General features: G+C 34.7%; 1 protein-coding gene across 6 annotated transcripts in view; it reads right to left on the reverse strand.

The window, feature by feature from the left end:
* Positions 1–706: 706 nt before the first annotated feature.
* LOC110463208 (rac GTPase-activating protein 1-like) overlaps positions 707–27,617 on the reverse strand; it is a 33,873-nt gene continuing 6,962 nt past the window's right edge. Inside the window, exons 8-22 of one of the 6 annotated variants that reach the window (XM_021517609.1) lie at positions 26,594–26,693; positions 25,905–25,950; positions 25,436–25,533; positions 24,439–24,492; positions 23,794–23,858; positions 22,517–22,580; positions 22,062–22,173; positions 20,635–20,740; positions 14,692–14,824; positions 13,503–13,620; positions 11,078–11,165; positions 10,121–10,132; positions 9,814–9,846; positions 5,158–5,254; positions 707–3,442 (exon numbers count right to left, since the gene is read on the reverse strand). In XM_021517609.1, the coding sequence (XP_021373284.1) occupies positions 5,179–5,254; positions 9,814–9,846; positions 10,121–10,132; positions 11,078–11,165; positions 13,503–13,620; positions 14,692–14,824; positions 20,635–20,740; positions 22,062–22,173; positions 22,517–22,580; positions 23,794–23,858; positions 24,439–24,492; positions 25,436–25,533; positions 25,905–25,950; positions 26,594–26,693 (1,105 nt within the window). In that variant the 3' untranslated portion in view covers positions 707–3,442; positions 5,158–5,178. The remainder of the gene's footprint in view (positions 3,443–5,157; positions 5,255–9,813; positions 9,847–10,120; positions 10,133–11,077; positions 11,166–13,502; positions 13,621–14,691; positions 14,825–20,634; positions 20,741–22,061; positions 22,174–22,516; positions 22,581–23,793; positions 23,859–24,438; positions 24,493–25,435; positions 25,534–25,904; positions 25,951–26,593; positions 26,694–27,617) is intronic. The other 5 variants (XM_021517610.1, XM_021517613.1, XM_021517611.1 and 2 more) reach the window with 5 other exon arrangements.

Here is a 27,617-nt window from a genome sequence, read left to right on the forward strand (position 1 = left end):
CTACGCTTATAATATGAACAATCTTTGCATATGCACAAGTACCTGTTGACACTCTAATATTTGTTTTATTTCTGAAAAGCACCCAAGACTGACAGAGTTTCAACTGTGCATCAGAATGGTTGGACAAGCTAAAACCAACCAACACTTCAAAAATCCATCACGTGGAGTCACCTGCATGTCTAAAAATAAGATCTAGTCAACAAATTAAAAAGTCAACATCTCTTTTTCACATGGACATTTTCATACTGCTTTATACCTGTCTTAAGAAAAAAAGGTGTGTGCATTATTATCATACTGTACAAAACAACCACATATATACAATGTATTCTGTTAAACTGATAAATACGTTAAGATAAATAAAAAGACACGACCATGTTAAAATGCTTTTGGAGTTTTCACAAATATATACATGTATAATAATACAGGAGAAAATTGCGAGAAGCCAGAGTCTATACCTGTATATGATATGCCAATATATGTAACTGAACTTTTTAAATTTTAGCATTCTAATGTAACAGAATCTGCTGATAAAAAAATATTGATATGCTAAAATGTTCTATTTATCTGATAAAAAGAGTTATAATGTATTCTCAATGTGCTAACCAGGAAATGAAATAAAAGCTCATATAAATTGGTGAGGTTGCTCTCCTGTTAATGGTACACAGTGTACAATTTGGACTAGATGTTGATACATATATATGTTATCTATATTACTGATAGTTGCTTATTTACATATCTACAACAAATGATGATGTGGCAGACTTAAAGTGACCCGTCGGGTAGAACAATGACAAACAAGTTGGTGTCGAGAGCACACTCGTGTTTTATCGCCAACTAAGGAAGAGGTCCTGTTTGTTAAGCTTTATTTCTTACATGGAGTCGCTTCCCCCATTTAAATCTATATACAATAGAAATACTTATGTGAATGCAATCCCTGCCTGTTGTTTAACATACATCTGTTACACTACTAGACAGGATATTCATTGTTTCTGTAACATTGCTGAGAATTATTTCAAAATGTCTCTCAAAAAAGCCCAACAATTTGTGTGTTTGTAGGTATACAGAGGAAATAGCATCACTTTAGCTGGGATATAACTTTGCAATGCCTATAAACAATAGAAAAGTAATGGGACTCCACCTAACATTACTGGAATTGAAGTAACACAAGAGGTAATCAAACATTAGGTCAAAGGTCAGTGCAATGGGTCATTTTGCCATGCTGTATCTAATGTTAAGATAGGACAGTTGCAGAGAGAGAGAGAGAGAGAGAGAGAGAGAAAGAGAGAGTATTTGTGTAACAGTTACCTCACAAAGCAAATCCCAAACCAAAAGTTTTGAAGTTGATATTTTTAACTGAAGCATCTCAACTGATTTGGATCTTATTTATTCTGCTGCCTCAGGAAAAATTGACTCATTTGAACACAAGTAGAGCAGGCAGGCCAGCCATTGCTATCAGTTAGATCCTATCAAAAGTCCCCACTTGTGAAGACAAGGTTCGATGTAAATCTGATGTGCAATTACTACTTTACTCAGAACACTGCATACAAATCATTTATAATATCAGTATGCATAACACCTCTGACTCAAATGTACCAATTCATGAACACCGACTTCAACCGGAAGATGCAAAATGTGTACAAGTGCTAGCTATAGGCACTGTTGAAAGTATAACAATTAAAGCTTGATCATCTGGAAACATTGGCTCATGAGGGAATTATATGGAAAGAAAAAAAATTAGCAGATTAATAAAACTAGGGACTTGTGTTTAGAGAATTGTTTTCTTAGTAAATGACACAAATTTTTCTCAACAAACAATGAGGACAAATTTGTATGGTTATTGAACCCAGGGCCCTAACCTTGACTGCAGAATAACATTACTGAAACAATAAGACAGAAACGAATCAGACAGACCAGGAGAGTATCACACCAGTTTATCAAAGGAGTATAAGAAATACAAGTTGCAAGAAGAATTACATGTAAACCTGTTTGGGTGGGTAAGACAACAAGAACATGAGTGTATTCGTCTCCATGGGTTGGTACATGAATGTTTTCTTCTCTTCATGCCCAGAAATGGTATTTTTGGTAATAGGGTTGGGATGAAATATCTCAATTTGTATGGAAGGTGACATTTTTCATTGATTTACCTCTATTTCCCCTATTGGGCCACAACCCTCTGCCCCCTGTTTACATAAACCCAAGTCCCACTTGCCAAAGGATGCTACAGAACAATTTGGTTAGAATCCCTACATTCCTTTGGAAGGAGAAGGATTTCAAATATTAATTTTCTTTCTCTGCTATTCGACCCCGCCCTCCATTTATACATATTTTGGTTGTCTTTACCTGCAGGTTCTCTTGACCAAAGTTGGTTAAAATCTCTCCATTTGTATCGAAGGAGAGAGATTTTAAAATTAGTTTCCTTTATTTACAATATTGGGCCCCGCCTCTCAGCTCCAAGTGGGGCCCACTGTTAAGGACTAGTCGTATTTTAAAGGGAAAAATACTAAAAAGTTTACAATTCTTTTCACACACCTGGGTGTTGTCAAACATGACCAGATGTAATTTTTGGCGGTATGCCTTTGATATCTAGACAAAATTCTGCTCTTTCTACTCCATAACATAAATTTTCAGATGAAGTTCCATTCAGAAGAATTAGTGTCGGGATTGCATGTTTTCGCAATAGTGGAGCCCTGATTAACAAGGTTATGACTGTATTCAAATCTTTGGTCTCATTTAGTTACTCAACTGCAAAAAGAATTCAATTATTTCAGAAGATGAAAACGTATAATCTTATTCTTACTCGACTTTTTTATAATGATTAGTTAATCAATCCATATCATGATTTGATTTTAAAAGAAACAGTAAATCAATCGGACTGTTTATCAAAAGTCTACTTGCACATTTCCAGTTTTCTCAATTCCTTCGAAAAGAAAGTCATCAATGCTATGTTGAAAAAAGCTCATTTTCTCACACTCAGTCATTTTATAAAAAATAATACATCAAGTGAGAACATATTTGTTGTAAATCTTCACAAGTGAATTCTGCACGCAGAATTTGAGGACTTACAATTTTTCAATACGTCTGTAATTACTATTTCATAATTGTATTTTTAGGAAAATTACAAAAACTTTACATTCGATACATAGAAGCTTATTACTTTCACTCAAATGTGAGTTAGTAAATTTGATCATCTACAAATGTTTTGTACCTGGCACCACTGCACAAAATGAAATCATCAAATGTATTTGTATTTCATCTGTGTGGAGGATCTAAATCACTAACAATTGTTTTGAAGTCCATTCAAACTCAATCATGTCTGCCATGGGATGTGGAATGTCCAAAACTAGGAAACCTCAACTGATAACCCTTAGTATATCAGTTCAACATCGGTGAGGAAAAGAAATGGCTGGGCTTCTTGTTGATGGTTCGGCTCTTGTTTGAAAATCTGCAAAACAACAAGACACCCATCAATAAAACTTTTAGCATTAACCATTAACTAACATTATTTTAGTACTTCTGAAATCTTTGTAGGCATACAATTCGTGTCCCTCATGATTTCAGCAAAATATCCTGTATAAAAAAACAAGAGGCCCAGAGGACTTGTATCACTCACCTGTTTCTTTTGTTACATGAAACTGACATATAGGTAACTTCTGACCAAAGGTAACTAGAACACAAGACATTTTAACATCTCTTAAACGCTACTTAAGATACTGTTGTTTGAAATTTGAGGAAATTTTAATTTTAAAGCTGTTTACCCATGTTGACCTTTGACTCCGTCTAGCACTTAAAGTTGACATTTGACCTCATTACTGTAATAAGGAAAACGACGCACACAGCTGGTCTACATAACATACCCAAGTATCATGACTCTAGACCTAATGCTTCTTAGGACATTGTTGTTTGAAGTTTTTAACATATTTGACCCATGACCTTGAAATTAGGTCGTCATTTTACTGGCCAAATATCATGACCCTGGGCCTTATGGAACTTAAGAAGATTGTTAAAGCTTTTAACCCATGTTGACATTTGACCCCTGACTAGCACTTTAAGCTGACCTTTGACCTCATTACTGTAATTAAGAAAAAGATTTGCACTATTGTTCTACATAACATACCCAAGTATCATGACTCTAGTCCAAATGGTTTTTAGGATATTGTTGTTGGAAATTTTTAACATATTTGACAGTACCACTGAATTAAAGAGACTATAGTTACAATACTTCTGAATTATACACTATAGTTACAATACCATGTAATTATAGTTACAATACCATGTAATTATAGTTACAATCCTATGAATTATAGTTACAATACCATGTAATTATAGTTACAATACCATATGTAATTATAGTTACAATACCATGTAATTATAGTTACAATACCATGTAATTATAGTTACAATACCATGTAATTATAGTTACAATACTATGAATTATAGTTACAATACCATTTAATTATAGTTACAATACCATATGTAATTATAGTTACAATACCATGTAATTATAGTTACAATACCATGTAATTATAGTTACAATACCATGTAATTATAGTTACAATACTATGAATTATAGTTACAATACCATTTAATTATAGTTACAATACCATATGTAATTATAGTTACAATACCATGTAATTATAGTTACAATACCATGTAATTATAGTTACAATACCATGTAATTATAGTTACAATACTATGAATTATAGTTACAATACCATTTAATTATAGTTACAATGCTATGAATTATAGTTACAATACCATGTAATTATAGTTACAATACTATGAATTATAGTTACAATACTACTGAATTCTTTCATTCATTGCATTCATTACACACAGACTACATTTATCTCCATTCTTGAGTCATACTTATGTCTGTTACAACCTGAATGTGATTTCATTGGCCAGTACTTTAAAGCAGACATCATAAATATTGCTTTGCACTGGCATTTTGCAGTGCCATGCATCACAAGCATCAAGTTTTTTTAAGACACATTTTTACAGAAACAATGGTTGCTACTATGACGACATGTAATGAGAGTACAACACCAGTAACAGTACAGTATCTATGGATGATACTATGACGACATGTAATGAGAGTACCACACCAGTAACAGTACAGTATTAATGATTATATGGTTGTGATATTACCATCCCTACCTCCGGCACCACCAGTTGCCCTCACAGACAGGTCTCGCTCATAGACCTGCGCGGCATCACTAGCGGTGGCATGAGTTTGGGTTTCATCTTGGTGATTCTAAAACAAACACATGGCATCACAATCGTACACATGTCATCTAACACCAAGAAGGAGACCAGTACTGATGACCAACCTCATTGTTACTAAAAACCATCTGTTTTTTAAAAACCATGATAATGGACAGGTTTTTTTTAGCCTTTATATACTTTTTCAGTAGTATTCAATCTCCAAAATTAAAAATAGAAATTATTGCATTTTTAGTGTTTTATCTAAATAATTAGATCATGCAGTTATTGCCTGTGATGTTTATATCATCAAAAGGTTTGAAATTTGTAAAATAGCAAACTTATGCTTTTATTTTATTTTTTCATTTCAACAACTCTAAATAACAACTACCCTTTCAAATGATTTCTTTTTCTTTTTTTCTTCAAACTACTGATGTTGTATGAGGGTTTGACATGACATGCCTTTCAAAAACGTATTCTAATCACAAAATGGGATGAGTCTACTTTGTCAAGGTCATTAAAACTAACAAATGAACAATTTATGTATTAGCCAATGTTGATCACATTAAAATATTCAGAAAAACATAGTCTAACATAGATTCCAGGATGAGCTGGATTTCTCGCCCCTCAGACAGGGATATCCAATTTGATACTCCGTAGTAGATTTTACTATATTGCCTAATTATCTATCTGCAATTGATCTGCTACCATTCCGCGGAATTTTTACACACTGATGCATTCATCTTCGTGTGAATGCTTGAAATTGATAATCTGCATAATGAAAAATCTATTTTGCTGTTATATGTATTGTTTTGATGTTATTAACCGTTTGATCCCTAGGTAACTTTAGTAGACTTTACCACAGATTTATTTAGATGAGTTCATTATGGTTTATAATGGTGAAAGGGTTAAGATTCATAATGATGTAGATAAATTTTTCTCTACAATGTGAAATACATTTTTTTTCTTTGTAAGGACAGACTACATTGTTCACGCAGAAGCATCTAAACGTTGCTTAAGTAGTGAAGAGGCCAAATTTTATTTAAGGCCCCAGATGGGATACTTGTAGACGAAATTGAATATGTTTTCAAACTAAAAGGTACAATAAAAGAAATCAATTACCTGTAACTAAGCAAGATTGGGTTATCTCAGTCTCGGTTTAAAAATGATGTAACTTCTACTAATAATTATTATCATATTACAGAATCGTAGCCCGACTGATATAACAGATCTCGCTCAGTGACAGGTAATAGATTCAATTAATCTTGGCACTTTCAGTGGTTGAATATAACAAAAGATACCATCTTCAGTAAGATTCATCATTTCGGAAACATGCAATATCAAAGTTTTACTTTATACATGAAAAATCTGCTGCAATGTTTAAAGACAACAATTTGCTGCAATGTTTATAGACAATAATTTGCTGCAATGTTTAAAGACAACAATTTGCTGCAACGTTTATAGACAATAATTTGCTGCAATGTTCAAAGACAACAATTTGCTGCAATGTTTATAGACAATAATTTGCTGCAATGTTTCATGATTGACTGGTCCTTTAATTTGTCAATTTATAAATGAGTGAGCGATTTGTAATGTTAACCTGTACAACAATGTGATGAAATTGTAAACTTCCTATGTCGCACGAAACGGGACTTTTCGCCTATCCAGGGTGTATACACATTAACAGATCATGCTTACACCTAAAATCACATCGTCGATTGGTACAATGCCTAAAATAGTTGAAAGGGAACAACATACAAAAACGAAGGAAAGAAGCAATCAAAATCAGACAACTAAAAACATAAACATTAGAGTTGAGAGGAACACCAGTTAAGTCATCTGTGTGACCCACTACTGACCGACACACGTGAAGGGGCTAGATCTACATCCTACCAGTAACCTATTAGATACAGTGTCTATACACTCTCTATTGATAGGCGAAATGTCCCATATGTCAAGTAATATATCAAGTTTTCAATGCCATTACATCTTTGTACATGTTGCAATACAAGTACAAATCACTCACAAAATCATACTAGCTAGCTTGACAACGAGAACCAGCAGTCTTGATACATTGTCACATTTTCAATATGTACATTGTTTGTGTATCTAGTAAAAGTTGGATATCACAAAAGATACTATCAGATGACATTCTCTAATCACACGTGCACTGTGTCATTCAAACTTATGATCAGCATCAGATATACTCACGAACAAATACAGTTCAACATTTTAACATGACCCAGCATTTCTTTTTATTTATAGTAATTGTAAATATATCAGTCATAAAAAAATTCTTCAATGCACTAATCTAAATACAACACTAAAATTGTTGACATACAATATACATCAAAAAGGGTTATTAATGCCTGTCGGCCATGTTGTTTATTCGATCAGTCTCAAAAGCTGCCCTGCACAGCTTAGGACCAAGGGGAACCGACATATTAAATTTGAGAAAGATCCCTTTGGTACTTCCCGAGAAATAGCGATAACAAACTTTCACTATCAAAATCCAAGAAGGTTCAAGGTGTTACACATTTGTGCTAACATTTGATTACACTAGTGTAAGTATATTAACAGTATTTTGTTGTTAGCAGTTTTTACAATTTCATGTTTGTATGTTTCCAGTCTACTGGACAGTATTTGATACTTGTCCATTTGCTTCTGTAAGATGAACAGATTACTTTTGTACACATATATTGTACTGTATTAAACAGCCTATGGGTTAGTTAATTATGACAAATAGCTCTGAATATATCAGCCATTCCAAGAAGTAACATTGCATTTAACAACAAGAAAATGACAAGTACTGCCATATTATCATTTACTTCTTATTCCCTTTATTTAAGGTGTGATAGAAGCAGCGCCACCTGTATGCTTTACATGGGTTAGCTGTGAATTAGAAATAATCTTTCTATATAAGTGATTACACATGATAAAGTATGGTGATCAGTAATTCTCTAGACTGAAGTTAGAGTACAAGTTGATACTATGGGTATAGTTATGGTCTCCTTATAATTATTATAATCCAGATGAAAATGAATACCATATGCAATTTCCGTTTCATAGATTTTCCTGGATCATTATGAAATAATTTTGAGTAAATCTTTGAAGAGGTCACTACTGGCTATATTGAGCACAACAGCAAACTATTTTCAAGAGTCATTTTGTCAGCATTTCAACATATTTCTATCTTTTATGACACAATATAAGAAGATGGAGCCACAAATGTTATGCCCTAATTAACGATGTGTGACAAACGATATACCTGGAGTGGACTCCTGATAACATTCTCACCTCACTACACAATCACCTATCAATAATTCTAGGTACCGTAAATATTCGCGTATACTGCAAACTTTATCGTAATTTATTCAGTGATTTTTTGAAAAAGTTGCAAGGTTTAAGTCATATTATATGGTATAATTATCAGGTCTAATAATTGACATTAGGTTTTTCCAGATAAAATCTCAATATTTTCTACATTTTTTTTTTTTTATATATATATATATATATCTTTTTACCCAAAAAGTACCTGCCCACTGTACACGAGTGTGCATAATACGGGAATATTTTAAGTATCTGACCACAACCATGCAACCAACAGTTAACAGTCTGCATTAACATGATCTTCAGAGAATTTAATAATGTTATATGAATTATATGATTACATAAACAATGACATTCTCCGTGTATATGATGTGTAAGTGATCCACCAAACCCATGCCATCGCTGATTACTGCCAAATTTACACTTCAAGCTGCAAAATCATCACAATTCAATCTAGACAATACAGTAACAAATACCTGAAAATTTCAATTGTTAATTTCTTCAAACTTCCTCCAAATCTATTTTAAACATTCTGATGCTAAAAGTGTCTCACTTTGGCACATATCAGTAAAGTTTCATCATCATAGTTATATCCTCAGCAGGTAGTATACCCTATACCCAGAAAGGTTTGCCAAAGTTCTCACCTTCCATAATGAATTGATCATCACAGTTGATATTAGTAAACAGCATATCATACCTAGTAATTCCACGCCGATGTACTGGTAACATGGTAAAACTCTCAGTATACAGTTTTTAGTAGATAAGTAGATATATGTTTGAGCTGTAGCAGCAAAAGCAGTACCACTTGCCTGTTAATACTAGTGTCATACACAGATATAGAGACTACTTGTAGATGATAGTGATACAAAAACCAAAGCTGTTAAAAATAACATAAAAATAACATAAAAATGCATCTGAAAACTAAGACAGGCTCACAGCTTACCTTGTAATCTAATTTTACCTAAAGGCTATTTCAAACTTACTTGTACAAGGGAGAGGAATGCACTTTCATAAATAATGCAAGGACTACTGAAAACGTAATTATATGAGAGGGAGGGGGGGGGGTACATTTTTCTTAACAATGTGGGGGTGATTGGTTGAACCAGATCTAACAAAATAAGTGATAGTGGGGTTTTTTTCTTCGCTAGCTCTCCCTTAAACTGTCACGATATTAAAGATGATACATGTACATAAAATATTCATTAAAAATCATTCTTTCTACGGCAACATAGCCCCAAGCCAGTACCCATAACAAACTAGCAACAAACAAATCATAGATACCTAAGTGATCCTGTCACATAGGGAGCCACTTTGCTGTAAAGTTGTCACTTTATTACTCTGGTGTCGTACAAACTCTTTCAATATCTTTATGTCGTGTCACTGACATTATTTCTTAATCGGCAAAGCATTCAAACTTGTGCAATACAAAATGACAAATCTACTAAATGCTAAATATTGGAATCAAAATTCATAGCTTTAATAAGTATACATTTCATTATTGCATACATGAAGTAATAGATTTTCAGTAAAATTAGTTTTAATATTCAATATATTTTGTTTCTAAAAGTTGTTCATGCTGATAAATTACCTGTCCTTCTGCCTGTATTTTAAAAGAAAACATTACCTTAATTCTATCCCAATACTAAAGAGATATTCTCCCAAAAATGAAACCCTTTTATGTTCACAAAAACATCTTTTCATAAAATCCATTTATATGAATTATTAACAGTATATAAAGATAATCAGACCTATTTCATAAATCTATTGCCATGAATATACTTGTAGCATAAAAGTTATTGCAGTTTATTTCTTTTTCATGACAATTAACACAATCCCTGCTGAAAGGCAGTGCTATTTTTTGCATTTTACTGTGCAAAGTTGATTTGATGGCTTCACAATTGTTTGGTATGAAGTGGCATTTTCCCAAATTGTTTGCCATCATTTCAAATTCCCAGACTCAGACTTTCCACCTATCCTAGTGGAATTCCTTTATAGATCTTTGTAAAACTGACTATCACCTATCTTAGAGGAATTCCTTTATAGATCTTTGTAAAACTGACTCACCTATCTTAGTTGACTTCCTTTATAGATCTTTGTAAAACTGACTATCACCTATCTTAGTGAACTTCCTTTATAGATCTTTGTAAAACTGACTATCACCTATCTTACAGGAATTCCTTTATAGATCTTTGTAAAACTGACTCACCTATCTTAGTGGAATTCCTTTATAGATCTTTATAAAACTGACTATCACCTATCTTAGTGGACTTCCTTTATAGATCTTTGTAAAACTGACTATCACCTATCTTAGTGAACTTCCTTTATAGATCTTTGTATCTTAGTGGACTTCCTGTTCTGTGATTATTTGATGAAAAGATTTTCACACATTCCTTCCCTTATTTTGGTAACATGAATTGTGTCAAGCAGAGCAGATAACAATTTCAAAATCATAAATAAAGTGAGAGAAATGTAAAAGGTAAAAGAAAATCAATAATGATATTGTTTAAATGAACCAAATGATACTTTACACAGTGATGGTACTGACCTTGGTGTGAAGGAGCTCTTGCCCCATGTTCTGCTCTTGTGCTCGTAGGAGCCTGGTGTATGAATAGGTCCAAGCATACTGCCTGGCACTGCAATCATAACAGTCAAAAGTCATATATCCTGGTAGTGACAATGGTTCTATTTCCTATCATGGAAGTATTGACATTGCAACCATTACAACAACAGCTCTTATTTTTAAGTACAGTCAGCGCTTTGATCCAGATACAGCAAGATAATTACATTTTTGCAAGTGAAATATTGGATTCTATCAACTTGATCAAGTTGTTATTAATCTTCAGTAATAACAACTTAAATATATCTGACGAGTGTGGCTAATATTTTGATGTTTTTCACTCGTGCGTATCAATATTAGCTACACTTGTCAGATATATTTGTTATTACTGAAGACACCATTAAATATCCTCTGTTTCATTAATTGCAAGGGTGAAACAATGTAGGTTTTTTAACTGAATCACTAAATTCACTATGTTTAACCCTAATTAAAAATCTCTTTTTTTTGCATAACAATCTATTTCACTCGAAAAACTTCTTCAGGTTATCTAAATCAGCAATACCATCCTTTTTACTATTTCTTCTGGACCTGATTTAAATGATGCTAACTAATTGTAACAAGCAACAAAACAATGATGCAGTGTGATTGGGTAGGGAATAAAATCAACAAGCCATTGGCCATGTCCAAAAAACTAAGACCAGAAAGATTACAAGAAACATCAACTAATATGCAGACTACTTTAATGGATAGAGATTTCTACAGTTTAATCTCAACCTAGCACTCAGTTCTGTCATCAGTACCAACGATTGGTAAGAGAAACAAAAATTGATAGGCCATTGGCCACACTTAACTGGAAATCAGTGTGCCATTTCAAACCAGCCATTTGGATTGATATGTCTAGTCTGTGCCCCACTTTGACCATCAATGCACATGTCAAGTTTGGTTGGTCAGTGAAACTAACTTAAACGCAAAAACGTAAAGATGATGGAGATGCTGAGAAAGTCAATGGACCACGAAAGGTAGGCTGCATCCAGCATTTGATCCATGGGTTGAGATGTACTACCTAAGATGCATCTATGGTTCAAGTTTGGTTGTTGTAGCACTTATACTTTTAGTGAAACTAACTTAAACACAAAAACTTAATATTGACGCCGTCGCTGAAAAGCAACACTTTAGTCTAGCTTCCACTACTTTCTGTCGGCAAGACAAAAATCATGAGCCTTGGAAAAAATTGATGAGCCAGAAAAACAAGTACAAAAAAACAACTAAGTAAATGAAAAATGTGCGTCTCTATGATTATACTGTCTGTCTGTCATATCAAGCAAGTCCTCAATTATGTCATCAATACAATACACAGCGGTTTATCGGGCATGAGTGGTGTGGTTGGGAAACAGACCCAGGGATGAAATCGCGACGTTATAGCGAATTTGGCATATCTCAATAATCGTTGTACAAACTCTGAACACATGAGTTAGATTGCTTAACTTTAATTTAAGCCTATCTTTATGACAACATGATCAATATGTCCTTCCTACATACGCTGCATTTTGAGAACCCAGTGAATCGAAAGGAAATTATTTATATTGATGCTTTTTCTTTTTTTGATTTCCCAATTGGGAATTCTAAATGATAAATTGGGAAAAATCAGACCCTTTTTTGGAATGGGGTCATTTAAACGGACCCAGAAAGTATCCTGATAAACCCCTGATATAATATCATCATGCTGCATTTCCAAGCAGCGTCATTGAAACATTACTCAAGACATGCTTGATATGAAAACTGAAAGTAATTCTTTCAGTTATGAAATATTGATATAAATTGCATTTTTAAGCAATTTTCCAAATTAATATTCATTGGTTTATGTACAAAATGCTACAAGGGCTAGTATCACAATTATTGTACGATATGCTACGAATGGCAGTATCACTATAATTCAATGATTGACTTTGGAAGCTTCTTACGATCCCTAATTTATATGACAAAGTACAATGTTTTGGTTATAGTTCGTCAATGTGCTCATAGATAGTCACAGACCGAGTGATTTTAAGATTCTTTCGACTTTATAGCAATATTTATTTCAGACCATTGGAGCGTGAAAACATAATTGTACTGAAAGACATTTTTTTCTGAACAATGAACTTCATTTCATATATCAATATCTGACTGAAATAAAACAATTGTCAGATGGTCCAAAAATATTTTAGACATTATGATGACAAGGCACACCCTCAGCATCCATGGTGGCAAGAAAAAGCATATTAGATTGCAAATGACTTGTTTAATGCCTGTTGCCTAATACTCTAAATTATCTACAGGAAATAACTGGCATCTGTGGATATATATACCTGCTCTGGTGTCTGGCCTCATACTCTAAATTATCTACTGGAAATAACTGGTATCTGTGGATATATACCTGCTCTGGTCTCTGGTGTCTGTGGGGTGTTGAACTGATTTGGATAGAGGTTCTCCTCGTCAATGTTGAGGAAAGACTCCCAGTAATCTATTGGGATGTCGAACAGTCTCTCCATCACCTGTATAAACATAACATTAAGTTAGGGATAGATTATGGGCCAGTCCAGGCACCGTCTTTCTCAAATGTTCTTCAACGTAAGAAATTTTCTAGAGTAAACGTTGATTTAACAGGATACATAAATAAGACATTCAAAAACCTACAATATATTCGGGTTGAAAATTGCAACTTGATAAAAGGTCTTTTTCATGATTAATATTGTACTGAAACATTCTGATTTTGATAATGAAAACAAGTTTCTTAGTGATAATATATTAATCAATTTAAAAAAAAAAACACACACATTATGTTGTGACGCTTGTTCATTCCCTTACATTATCTTGTTGGACACTCGAGTTCAGTTTTCAAGCTGGTCAGGTTGATCGGGAAATCTGAACGGTGACAGCCATTTCCTCAATCTTTTGTGACCTCAACACTGATTGGCTTCTAAAATGACGAGCCAATCAGCTTGAGGTCACAAAAGTGTAAGAAATGGCTGTCACCGTTCAGATTTCACGATCAACCTGACCAGCTTGAAACCTGAAATCAATTGTCCAATATGATAATGTTAGGGAACGACCAATCAAACAAGAAAGTTTGGTTCCTAGCACAGAAACAATGTACTGACATTGAACATTAGGATTTTAGCGTGTCATCCTGGGAATAGCAGTGTCCGACAAACCAACCGTTTTTCGATGTTTCATGTAGTCTATTTTCCTGTTGATATAGACTACTTCTGGCATGACACTAAGAACAGTTATGACAAAATCGCATGTTTTGTGGAACGGTCATTTTACTAGCGGGACAGAGTTAGCAACCTTGTTTATATTATAAGTATATTGACAGACAAGGCAAGTAGTACCTGTGTCACATGTATGCTGGTCTCGAAATGAAAAACTACCAACAGGGGAACCTACATATCAAATTTGAGAATAAAATCTATCAAATCTATCTATCTATCTGATAAGTCTAAAAATGCAGATATTGTGACAACAAAAATTGTATCTCAGTAATTAAAGAACTTTTTCAAAAAATACTTTTAACACTTATATCCAATGTAGGTGTCATATCAGGAATCTCATTTTGTACTTACCATGCTCTGGTACTTAGTCTCATTTATCATCATAAGAGGCTCGGGGTCGGCCACTGAATAGCCGATGATCGTGGGGCCAAATACCTTGGCCAGGTTACTGGTCGGCATCTTACACTCATGACATTCACCCACCCTGTAAGGAAAGGGAAACACAAATATTAACTGTTTCCATGAAAATCATACATATTACGTGGAAATATCATTGTGTGTGAGCTGTGTACACAAACAACATTTACAAAGTAATAGTGATGCTGTACACAAACAACATTTACAAAGTAAAAGTGATGCTGTACACAAACAACATTTACAAAGTAATAGTGATGCTGTACACAAACAACGTTTACAAAGTAATAGTGATGCTGTACACAAACAACATTTACAGAGTAATAGTGATGCTGTATACAAACAACAGTTTACAAAGTAATAGTGATGCTGTATACAGACAACAGATTACAGAGTAATAGTGATGATGTATACAAACAACAGATCACAGAGTAATAGTGATGCTGTATACAAACAACAGATCACAGAGTAATAGTGATGCTGTATACAGACAACAGAGTAATAGTGATGCTGTATACAAACAACATTTACAAAGTAATAGTGATGATGTACACAAACAACATTTACAGAGTAATAGTGAAGCTGTATACAAACAACAGTTTACAGAGTAATAGTGATGCTGTATACAGACAACATATTACAGAGTAATAGTGATGCTGTATACAAACAACAGATTACAGAGTAATAGTGATGCTGTATACAAACAACAGTTTACAAAGTAATAGTGATGCTGTACACAAACAACATTTACAAAGTAATAGTGATGCTGTATACAATCAACAGATCACAGATTAATAGTGATGCTGTATACAGACAACCGATCACAGAGTAATAGTGATGCTGGATACAAACAACATTTACAAAGTAATACTGATGCTGTATACAGACAACAGATCACAGAGTGATAGTGATGCTGTATACAGACAACCGATCACAGAGTAATAGTGATGCTGTATAAAAACAACAGATTACAGAGTAATAGTGATGCTGTACACAAACAACCTTTACAGAGTAATAGTGATGCTGTACACAAACACCATTTACAAAGTAATAGTGATGCTGTATACAATCAACAGATCACAGAGTAATAGTGATGCTGTATACAAACAACAGATGACAGAGTAATAGTGATGCTGTATACAAACTGCAGTTTACAGAGTAATAGTGATGCTGTATACAAACAACAGATTACAGACTAATAGTGATGCTGTATACAATCAACAGATCACAGAGTAATAGTGATGCTGTATACAGACAACAGATTACAGAGCAATAGTGATGCTGTATACAATCAACAGTTTACAGAGTAATAGTGATACTGTATACAAACAACAGATCACAGAGTAATAGTGATGCTGTATACAATCAACAAATCACAGAGTAATAGTGATGCTGTATACAGACAACAGATTACAGAGTAATAGTGATGCTGTATACAATCAACAGATCACAGAGTAATAGTGATGCTGTATACAAACTGCAGTTTACAGAGTAATAGTGATGCTGTATACAAACTGCAGTTTACAAAGAAATATTAAAGCAAGAATTCTGAGAAATAGCACTAACAATAATTGTTTAAGGATGGGCAGCGGAATGACGGACGGACAGACAGACAGAGGGTAATTTGAATAGCCCACCATCTGATGAGGGTGGGCTAAAAATCTGGACTTTGTGGTAAGTTCAATACATCGAGGAATTTTAATCATCCGATTTCAATTATGGATATGGTTTATCTATATAGCTAGTACCCCATCTTGGATTTGGTCTCTCCAATTCCCCATGGAAATTATTTCATCACCCCCTAGAATATTGTTTCTCCGTCACCCCCTAGGATGTGATTTCTCTATCACCCCCTAGAATGTGATTTCTCTGCCACCCCCTAGGATGTGATTTCTCTGACACCCACTAGGATGTGATTTTTCTGTCACCCCCTAGGATGTGATTTCTCTATCACCCCCTAGGATGTGATTTCTCTGCCACCCCCTAGGATGTGATTTCTCTGCTACCCCCTAGGATGTGATTTCTCTATCACCCCCTAGGATGTGATTTCTCTGCCACCCCCTAGGATGTGATTTCTCTGCCACCCCCTAGGATTACTCCCATAACATGAGAGGCCGCTGGTCGGCCTTTTTTCAATCGGATATGATTTTGCCGACTGAGACCTCTCATTTCCGAAGCACTAATTCTTTGATGCAGTTTCCGCCCGAAATCCGGGCGGAACAAAATCGGCTTGAAAAACTCACATAAGTGGTTAACAGTTCATGACAACGATGTCTACTCACGGTTTATATAATATAGATCTCATATATATGTCACAGACACAAATATATAGTATATTACGGAATAGAACACTCAAAATACATGTCCATGTCGTTGTAGCACATCTCTGACCTACATTTAAAACATGGCTTCTGGATTAATACAAAATATCAGGGGGGATTTCAAACGGAACGAAATGATACGGAGTTTGTTTGTATTCCGCTTGTGAAACATTACATGTAATCCATTTTTGTATTAACCGGAAAAATCATGGCAAATGCTGTCTGCTTCGCTTCGAATGAGGAAAAACTCATTATTTATGTCTTTGACATGAAATTTTTCTCATATAATCATGGATTTATGGAAAGGAATATTTATTGGACCCTTTTGACCATTTAAATGTATGTAAACACGATATACTCTTTCTTAATCCGAACTTTGAAAATGTGATAGTCAGCATCGGGAAAATCAGCTATGGGCAGTTAGAGGTTACGCGGCGCCTGTCAAAAGTTTTTCGCCGTGTAAAACCTCTAACATTGTTGGAGTACCCCTAGGATGTGATTTCTCTGCCACCCCCTAGGATGTGATTTCTCTGCCACCCCCTAGAATATTGTTTCTCTGCCACCCCCTAGGATGTGATTTCTCTATCACCCCCTAGGATGTGATTTCTCTGCCACCCCCTAGAATATTGTTTCCTTTGTCACCCCCTAGGATGTAATTTCTCTGACACCCATTAGGATGTGATTTTTCTGTCACCCCTTGGGATGTGATTTCTCTTGTCAACCCTTGGATGTGGTTTATGTCACCCCCTAAGATGTGATTTTTCTGACACCCCTTGGGATGTGATTTCTCTTGTCAACCATTGGATGTGGTTTTATGTCACCCCCTAGAATGTGATTTCTCTATCACCCCCTAGAATATTGTTTCCTCTGTCACCCCCTAGGATGTAATTTCTCTGACACCCACTAGGATGTGATTTTTCTGTCACCCCTTTGGGAGGTGATTTCTCTGTCACCCCTTGGGTGGTGATTTCTCTGCCACCCCCTAGGATGTGATATCTCCGTCACCACCTAAGATGTGATTTCTATTTTTCCCACCCTTCACTGTTTTAGGAGGGAAAGATCAGCTTATCACCCGCTAGGGGGAGATAGCTTTGTGCCGATTACCACATGTTCAATTTGACGTCATTCAAATGTGTCACCGGTAATTGTGACATCATCAAAAATGCATGACGGTAGTCATACCCCACAGGAATTTTTGTTTATAAATAAGGCAGACGACTGTCGTCGGAGTTGTGACTGAACCTCAGGGTAATATTTTTTGGGTTATCTAACCCCCAGCAGAGCCTCAGGTTAGACAACAAACAAGAGGCCCAGAGGGCCTATATCGCTCACCTGAATATTTAAGCAGTCATAGCAAATTATTATCATTAAAAAATACATTGCACTACAAATAAATATTTCCTCGCAAACTTTGTCCACTCCATCTGTTTAAACTACCAGCCAAATATTATTATAAGATTCTATGCTTTTTGGTTCTTCTTCAGAATTAATTGACATATTTTCCCCTGTGACCTTGTAAGTAGGTCAATGTAATTTTCCTTCTAAAACTTTGTAAGCTCTATCCAAAGAAGCTACCACCCAAATCTTATGAACCCATTTCTTTTGGTTCTTCAGAACAAATCATTTGAAATGTTGTTGACCTTTGTGACCTATAAAGTAGATTGAGGTCATTTTCATTTGCAAACTTTGGTGAGCTCTATCCCAGTAAGCCACCAGCCAAATATTATAATTGTATGCCTTTCAATTATTCAGAAGATGTCGTTTGATGTTTTTGACATATTTGACACATGTCAGGCTCTATCTCAGGAAGCCAACAGCCTAATGTGAAGATTCTTACCTTTCTGTTGGGCTCCTACCAACGAAGCTTTTAGTCAAATATCATGGCTCTATGCCTGTTCGTTCTTCAGAGGAGTTGTTTAAAAGAAAAGTTGACGGACGACTGACGGACCATGACATAAGCTCACTTACCCTTTGGGCAGGTGAGCTAAAAAACATCGCCCCTCGGGTAGGAGATTTTTTGTCACACTCTCAAGGTAGGGGAAGATTCTACTAGTCAACCACTATGATGTGATTTCTATTTCTCCCACCCTTCACAGGTGTCTCCTGTTTAAATCACTTAATGTCCAACAGTTTAGCTTCGATGCACGTGTCACAGTATCGTTATGATTATCTCATCATGATTTATAAACCTGAAACACGCCTGTCAATTGAACATTATGGGTTAAATATCTGTCATTTTTTTAGGATAGATTCGTTTGAGGAAAACATTGCTGGGTGTCAATATCTAATTTGTCTGCTGAATTCCTGAAGAATTTGTTGGTTCCAGGATCTAGTAGGTAGTGGGTATGGAGAACAAAAAGGGAAATTTTTACAAATTCCGATGCCAGAGAATTGCCGATCAACATAAGTTTCGAAATCTCAGCATTTCCCCCAAAATAAACATGACAATGTAGTTGTTCAATTATGGCTCCATTCCATGTAAGTTATTGGGTGTTTTTTTCAAAACGCTAAGCATGTTCCCAGCTCACTATCATGTTAATCTCGCGTCAAACACTTTGTAAACACGTGATCGAAACCTCGTTAATTATTTCAATATTCATTAAAAGAAGCATCATAAAAAAAGGTCTTCTGCTTTGATTTATTTTCCATTGAGTAAATTTGAAGAGGATGTATTGAATGTCCACACTTCTAGTATAAACATATTTTTTATAATCCCTTTTCTGTCAAAACAGTCTGTAGTTCTAACAGTGCAGTAGGGCCAGGCGTTGGTGTGTAAAAAAAACACAGTCCCTCGATAGAAACTGCAAATAATTTCAATTACATTTCAGTAGAGCTATTGTTAATCGGTTATCACAGATATAGTGTAAGCTAATTACTGCGTTGTAATTAGTATCAACTGTGGTGTTGAGAAGTGTCGCTGAAGCATGGCGATCCTACCTGGCCTATTGTCTGGGACCAAACATCATGGCGATCCTCCCGGGCCTATTGTCTGGGGCCAGACATCATGGCGACCCTACCTGGCCTATTATCTGGGCCCAGACAGCAACGCGCTCCTACCTAGCCTATTGTGTGGGACCAGACATCGTGGCGATCCTACCTAGTCTATTGTCTGGGACCATACAGCATGGCGATCCTTCCTAGCCTATTGTCTGGGGCCAGACATCATGGCGATCCTACCTGGCCTATTGTCTGGGACCAGACATCCTCAGTAGTTATGCCCTTCGGTCAACTTGCCTGTAAAAATGTTACCTGTCACCAAATCAGCAGTCATGACCACAGATGACCAATTTTAATCATTTTATAGGAGGTAAAAATTGTGTCCCCAAAAAATGCAGCCAACTGAATTTTTTACCACCAAATCTGTGTAGTGTAGTCATTTGGCGAGTTGCCGGTCATTAATGGGAGCCCTGTATCACCACCTACATCATGATTTCTCTGTTACCCCTCGGACTTGATTTCTGTTCCTACCTAGGGGGTGATTTCTCCATCAGTGTTTTAGCTAGCAAGGTAGGGGGAAGTTCCATTAGTTAATATATTTGACACTTTGACTTGCATTTACCTGATTAGATGAAGAATGAGGAAGGCTAATGTGTCCCTGTTTGGTTGTGGCAACTGACTGATGGCCTGGTACAGTTCAGACTCCCCCATAGCATGGTCACGGTTCGCTGGAAGAGGATGAATTTTACTTATCTTTATTTTTGTTTAACATAAGTACATTTATATAATATTAGTAATACCATCACGAAAATAACAAACACTAGTATTTGCTGCAAGTGTAATGTCACACACTATGACATCAAAAGAAACTAGAGATTTGTTTTTGTGAACAAAATGTATGTCTCACAGACAACATATTCCTGAAAACTTTGGCTATATTTGACCTTTACCTTGGGGTGAAGGTCACACTGACCTAATGAAAATTTGCATTGCATATTATCTATGGGTGATGCAGGTATACTTCAAGTTTTATCAAGATATATTTAAAGTTTTTGTTGAATATCAATTATACATGTATATTATAGATGATGATGATGATATATGGACGAATATAGTGATAAGATGATGATGATGATGATGATGATGATATATGGATGATGATGATATATGGACGAATATAGTGATAAAATGCTTATGATGATGATGATGATGATGATGATGATGATGATATATGGATGATGATGATGATATATGGACGAATATAGTGATAAGATGATGATGATGATGATGATGATATATGGATGATGATGATGATGATATATGGACGAATATAGTGATAAAATGATTATGATGTACGGATGATGATGATGATATATGGAAGAATATAGTGATAAGATGATGTACAGATGGATGATGATGATGGTATGAATTTCACTATTTCAACATGTGTGAATGTGTGTATGTGTGATGATGTCCTGTGTATTGTACATGTACTGTAAAAAAAAAAATTTTAAAAAAAATTAAAAAAAATATATATATATATATATCTCTTTAATGCTTTAAAAGTTATAGCCCAGAAAAGATGATCATGAAAAATTCCACATTTTTTACCTTTGACCTTGGGGGGAAAGTCACAATGACCCATGGCCAATGACAGTTATAATTGCACATTGGCCATGGGTGATGCAGGTATACTTTCATCAAAATATCTTGAACACCAGATCTGAAGTTCATATATGAAATGGTAGACAACATATGCTACAAAAACCTTTATTTCACGGTGTTCATGAACTTGATGTCAAGGGCAAAGGTCAAATAGAGGTCACAGTGACCTTGTTTTAAGATGCAACACACCGCCTTCCCATGATATACAAAATTGATTTCATTCATGAAAAAGTGGCTAAGATATGCTCTGAAACCACAGCTGGCATGGACAAACAGACAACATGAAGCAGAGGTATGAAAATTTAGACCTCTTAGTTAGCAGGCGTCTTGCAATTTTGAATTAAAGCAAGATTTCATGCTGAATAAGACTATTCATGGCCCTACCTGCAGCACTTTTGAAGTCCTTCCACAGAGCATAGGTGATGACAGGCTCCTTGAGGCCTCGCAGGAAATCCTTCAGACAGCCACACACCACATTGATGTCATCAATGTGGGACTGAACAGACAACAGTCCCAGCTATACATTTATTTATGATTCAAAGCAATGGCAAGTTCTTGGCATTACTATTTGCAACTTCCATTTTTTTATCACCAAAACAATTACATCTTTTTTTAAACAGTTTTAGTCACATAAAAATTATTTAATTATTTTTTTCTTTCCAGAATTTAAGAAAACAGATTATAATTTAGGAATTTCCAAAAGGCTAATGGCTCATCAAAAAAAGCTGAACTTTGTATGGATATTTTATTTTGACTAAAACACCATCAATGTTCATGATATTATTATTATCATTCTTGAATTTCCATACATCTGATGATTCATGCAATCTGCTACTCACCATATTTGGTACTCCTCTTCCTTTGAAAAAATCTTTTTTCAAATCCTTTACCTGTGAATCAGCTCTGTTGCCAAAAAAATCAAAAATATTCAATGACATGAAGATAGGCTTGTTTTTTTCCCCTACATATTAAACATTTGCATTAGCCAAGCTGCGCCCTAGCATCTTGGACTAGAAGATTTCATGTCTAATGAACATGTTTTATTATGCAGACCGTCTGCTATTCACTATGTAAAATTCCTTATACTAAAGCAGTAATTCTCCATAATTTTAGCATTGTTGTACCAGACCTCAAGATTACGGGTTTTTTTAAAAGTATAATGGAACACGAAGAATGTGTTGAGTGTGAAATAAAATGTACATATGTGCACAAACAGGTTTTTGCCAGCTATTTTGGGAAAGGGCCGCTGAGCAGAAATTGAGAAAATATAAGTTTGGAAAAAATAACACCTACAATGTGATAAGCAAAAAGTTTTCCTCTAACTGTTTCTTACAGTAAAGTGTATAGCAATAAATAAAAACATCAATTTCCCTGTTTTTGTTTATTCAATTTCAAATTCATTATTTATGTATTTTGAATGCTCCTTCATGGACAGTAATATCATTGAACAAAGCACCTATAACGCTTCGAAACTTGTATAAACATACTTTTTTAACCATTTGGAAAAATAAACATACTTTTTTAACCATTTGGAAAAATAAAGACTGAAATTGGGAAAATGCAGGGTTACTTTTCAAATGAGAATGGGTCACCACTGTACTGGACCCTATAAGTACCTGGTAAAACCCGGATAAAGTAGGGTTTTCTTACTGAAAAACCAGATGTGCTATTTCAGTCGTTCCAACAGATAAAACTGACCAAACCAGACAATGGCTTCAGGTCATGTCATTTTCAGCTACTGAAACTTTTGGTAGGAGTATTTCCAGTATCAGAATGATTTTAAGGGTGTTAGTTGATTAAATAGCCACTTTAACAAAGCCTTCAGGCTGTGACAGGGAATATCAACTTTTTTAGGTTGAAAAATCCTTCATAAGTATTTTCAGTGTTATGACATTTTAATGATGTATAACAATACTAATCCACTAAAAATTAATAAACCAGTTTTATTTAGTTAAATGCAAGGCTCATTTTGACCTTTCAAGACATTTTCTATTGAATTGAGTTTCAAGGGTCTTTTCATCAATTTTAGAGGTTTTGAGGCCAACCCCTGTTTTTGTTTCAAGGCCTATACAAACCCTGAACTGTAATGACTATAGCTACCAGATCAGTGACTTACCCTGGAACCCTGTACAGTCCCACCTCCGACAGTCCTCGTGCCTCTACTTCATTAACACAGTGAACCTGTAATACACAAATCACAGCTTACCAAACCCTTTCTACCATTTCATGTTCATGTCTCATTCTAAATGTGTTTCAAGATTTCTATCATTCCATAATACTTGAGGACACAAGACTTATACCAGGACTGTTTCCCAATTTCAAATATTATGTTCCTCATATATATTTCAGTGTAACTTAACAAAGACCCACAGACAATCACCATTAAAAAGCACTCTAGGTCTGGAAATTATTTACTACGATTTCATTTTACCTCATGTATGATTCAATGGGAAGTTAAGAAGTGAGGGAAAATGTGCTCTGAAAATTAATATTTCTTTCATTATTATTACTTATCACCTTAATTTCAAAATTCAAACACAGACTATGTCACTATTTATTTCAGTTATGTTTTCTAGGTAAAGATCTGGTCTGAACATTTCAGCTATTCCTTTGTTGTCCTGAATTCATCAAAACAAATATACAACACTAATGTTGTTGTCCTATCAGATACACATGATATGCAAATCTCCAAATACCATGTGTTCACTTTTTTGCAATGTTTAAGGGTGGATGAAATATCAGGTGGACTATTTCCCCTTACCACAATAGCTGGAATCATTGGTGGGTCAATGGGTGCATAGTCGGTCAGCAGGCCCTGTCAAACACAACACCTTATACAGATTTTTGCAAAAAATAAACCAACAATTTGTATCTTTCATCTAATTCATGATTAGAAGCAATTCTGAAACTATTTCAAATGCTGATATCTTATATGTTCAATTCTTATAAAATAAAAGATTGTGTTCTTACAAGCAAAAAGGTCACTAGTATTACTTTAAGATGCTACAGCAATATAAAGGGAGCAATCACATTGTTCAAAGTCTTAACCCATGATCGTTAAAAATTGGCAAATGATTGCAATTCAAAATCAGCTCTGTAATCTATATTACAGCATGATCACATGAACAATGAGGAGGATCTGGGTTATTTGAAAGATCTGCTCTTGCGAAAAGTCAAAATTTCTGATTAAATTTTTCGAGGACATAAATTATTAAAAAGAGAAGAATATGTGAAAATAAAAATATACCAAGAAAACGATATGTCCGTGCGCTCCTGTTTTTTTAACGTTCAGTCAAACATACAAATTTCACATTATATCAGATTTTGTGTGAAATTTGTCAAACAAATTCATTCAATATCTTCATAATATGTTATTGGAAATCTATGAATTTTTGAACAATTGATGAAAATAGTATTATTGTCTTCCAATTTATAGAAGTAAAAAGGCACAAGATTTGAACATGATTTAAACCTCAGAAGAACCAATTCCTAATATTAAATCATTGGTGAAGATCTGAAGAATATCTGCTGACATGGAGAAATTGAGTACTTGCATTGATATGTTTGTTTCATGATCACAACTTTTCATGTTTAATATTCTTTACAACAACAAAAACATTTCTTCTGTGCACTTTTTAACACAGCAATTTTTATTCCAAATATTATTTTCAACTCTGATTTGTCAAATGCTTTCTTATTTTTACCCTGGCATGTATATTTATAAAATTTCTTCACAACAAAACTATAGTTGAACTTACACCCGACATTTTGCTAGTTCCCGGGGTGCTAGGACAGCAGGGCACACATGGTAAAGGAAGATTGTCCTTACAGTCTGGGTGACAGGTTGATTTGCAGTCTACAGAAATGATAATAATAATAATTAAATGATTGTTAAAGAAATATATTTCCATTTGCTCTGCTTTGCCACTACATAACTTTACCAAACAAAATAGAAAGATATATAACTATAACGTGCGTTATTCACTTTATCTGCAATTCTGTGAGAGTTATAGGACAATAACTTGCCAAAGAAGGCAGTTTAATGCTAAAATAGCTGTGGAAGTAGCCGATACTTTTATGTGACTGACTAGCCACAATAGAGGACTAAACCACTGTTAAATACCACAAAGAAACAGGTATTTCATGAACATCTAGATGTTTGATTAATTATGATCTATTATGTTTTTATTTGATAAAAAGAAACATGTATTGGTCAGTATGACTTACCTTTACATTTCATAGCAAGCTTGCCAAATCGGATTCTCTTTCCACACTGAAAATTGTAAAAGAAATATCAAAATATAAATTATATGTGTTTTGCTAACATATTTAAATCTTCTGAATCTAAAAACGTTAACATTGAAAACAGGACACCATACTATTTATCCCTACAGAACATCCATGTGAAGAATTTGAGATAGAATAGCCCAAAAGGACTGCTGCACTCAAACCATATAGTTACATATTTTGAGGTCAATCATTAAATATATTTTCAGTGGTAATTTTTTTCTTACTGACATAAACATATCAACCATTTACCTGATGTAAATGGGAATAATAAAGTACACTGCTTATGGTGGCTTTATTAGCCATTGTGTAAGATTTGTGTATACACATAAATCCAGATATTTTCAAAATTTAATATAATCCCTATTTAGTTGTAACAATCATAACATAAATGGGCTTGAATCATCACATCAACAAATTTCTCAGTGTACTGAAATTTATTTCTGTTTGACCCTGCCCCCTTGCTCTTTCTCTTCTTGCTAGGCACCTCAAAGATTATCAATCAACCAATTACTCATGATACACCTGATTGTTTTTAATGAATTATTATTTAGTGACTGTTATCTTAATTCATTTCCCCCCCCCCCTCGAGAATTTGTTGTAAATCCTATCAACACAACAACACTCACTGGGGCACATGTCTCTGGTTTGATGACTGTCTTGGAGATGAAAAAGTGGATCCTGTTCAATCCACGACCAGCAGAACTTGCTTTTCTCAGACGTGGTGTTCTTGGTCAACAAAGAAATGAAATAAAAAATTCTTGTCCAAATCTCTCACAGCCATATCTATGTAAAAGCATTCAAACATTCCCCTAAAATCAGAGATATCTGCAAAACTCAATTTCGAGTCCTGGAGTAATCATTACTTTTGGTGGAGACTTTCTGCAATTGCATTATTTTATTCCTGGTTAATAACCTACAATTTTTTAAAATCATATTTTAACTGACAGCAGTTTTAAGTTACCATGCCGCTTACCTTTGCCCTTTTTTCTTATCAGCATCATAAAAATAAAATTCTTATTTTTCCTAGATAGCAAAATTCATTAACTTTCCATTAGTACCCACACTCGAAATATGAAACATGTCAAAGATAAACAATTTGAGTGAAATTGAGCAATTTCTAAATTGCAACCAATCATAATCCTCTGTGTAGTTGCTATGGCAACAAAACATATGCGATTGAATTTAAGGTCCCCTAATAATCCTTTATACCAATTTTCATAAAAATTGAACAATATCCAAATTTCTACCAATCAGAAGCCACGTGTGGTTGCTATGGTAACGAAACCAATGCAATTTTATTCGCAGTCTCCTAATATCAATATATACAAATTTTCATCAAAATCAAACAATATCTAAATTTCGACCAATCAGAAGCCTCTGTGTGGTTGCTATGGCAACGAAACCTATGCGGTTGAATATGCAGTCCCCTATATACCAATTATCATCAAAATCGAACAATAAATAAATTTCGACCATTCAAAGGTTGCTGTCCGGCTGACCGATCGACAACAAAATACTCTTGCGCTTTTAACCCTGTGACAAAGTTTTAAGAAAATCATTTAACATTTGTTGTAGTTGTTGCACAGAAACAAAACCCAGCAGATTTTTACGTTTTTCGTTATTCAAGGGGCCATGACTCCACCAAATGGA

Source organism: Mizuhopecten yessoensis, unplaced genomic scaffold (assembly GCF_002113885.1).
Source record: "Mizuhopecten yessoensis strain PY_sf001 unplaced genomic scaffold, ASM211388v2 scaffold10877, whole genome shotgun sequence".
NCBI classification, from domain to species: domain Eukaryota; kingdom Metazoa; phylum Mollusca; class Bivalvia; order Pectinida; family Pectinidae; genus Mizuhopecten; species Mizuhopecten yessoensis.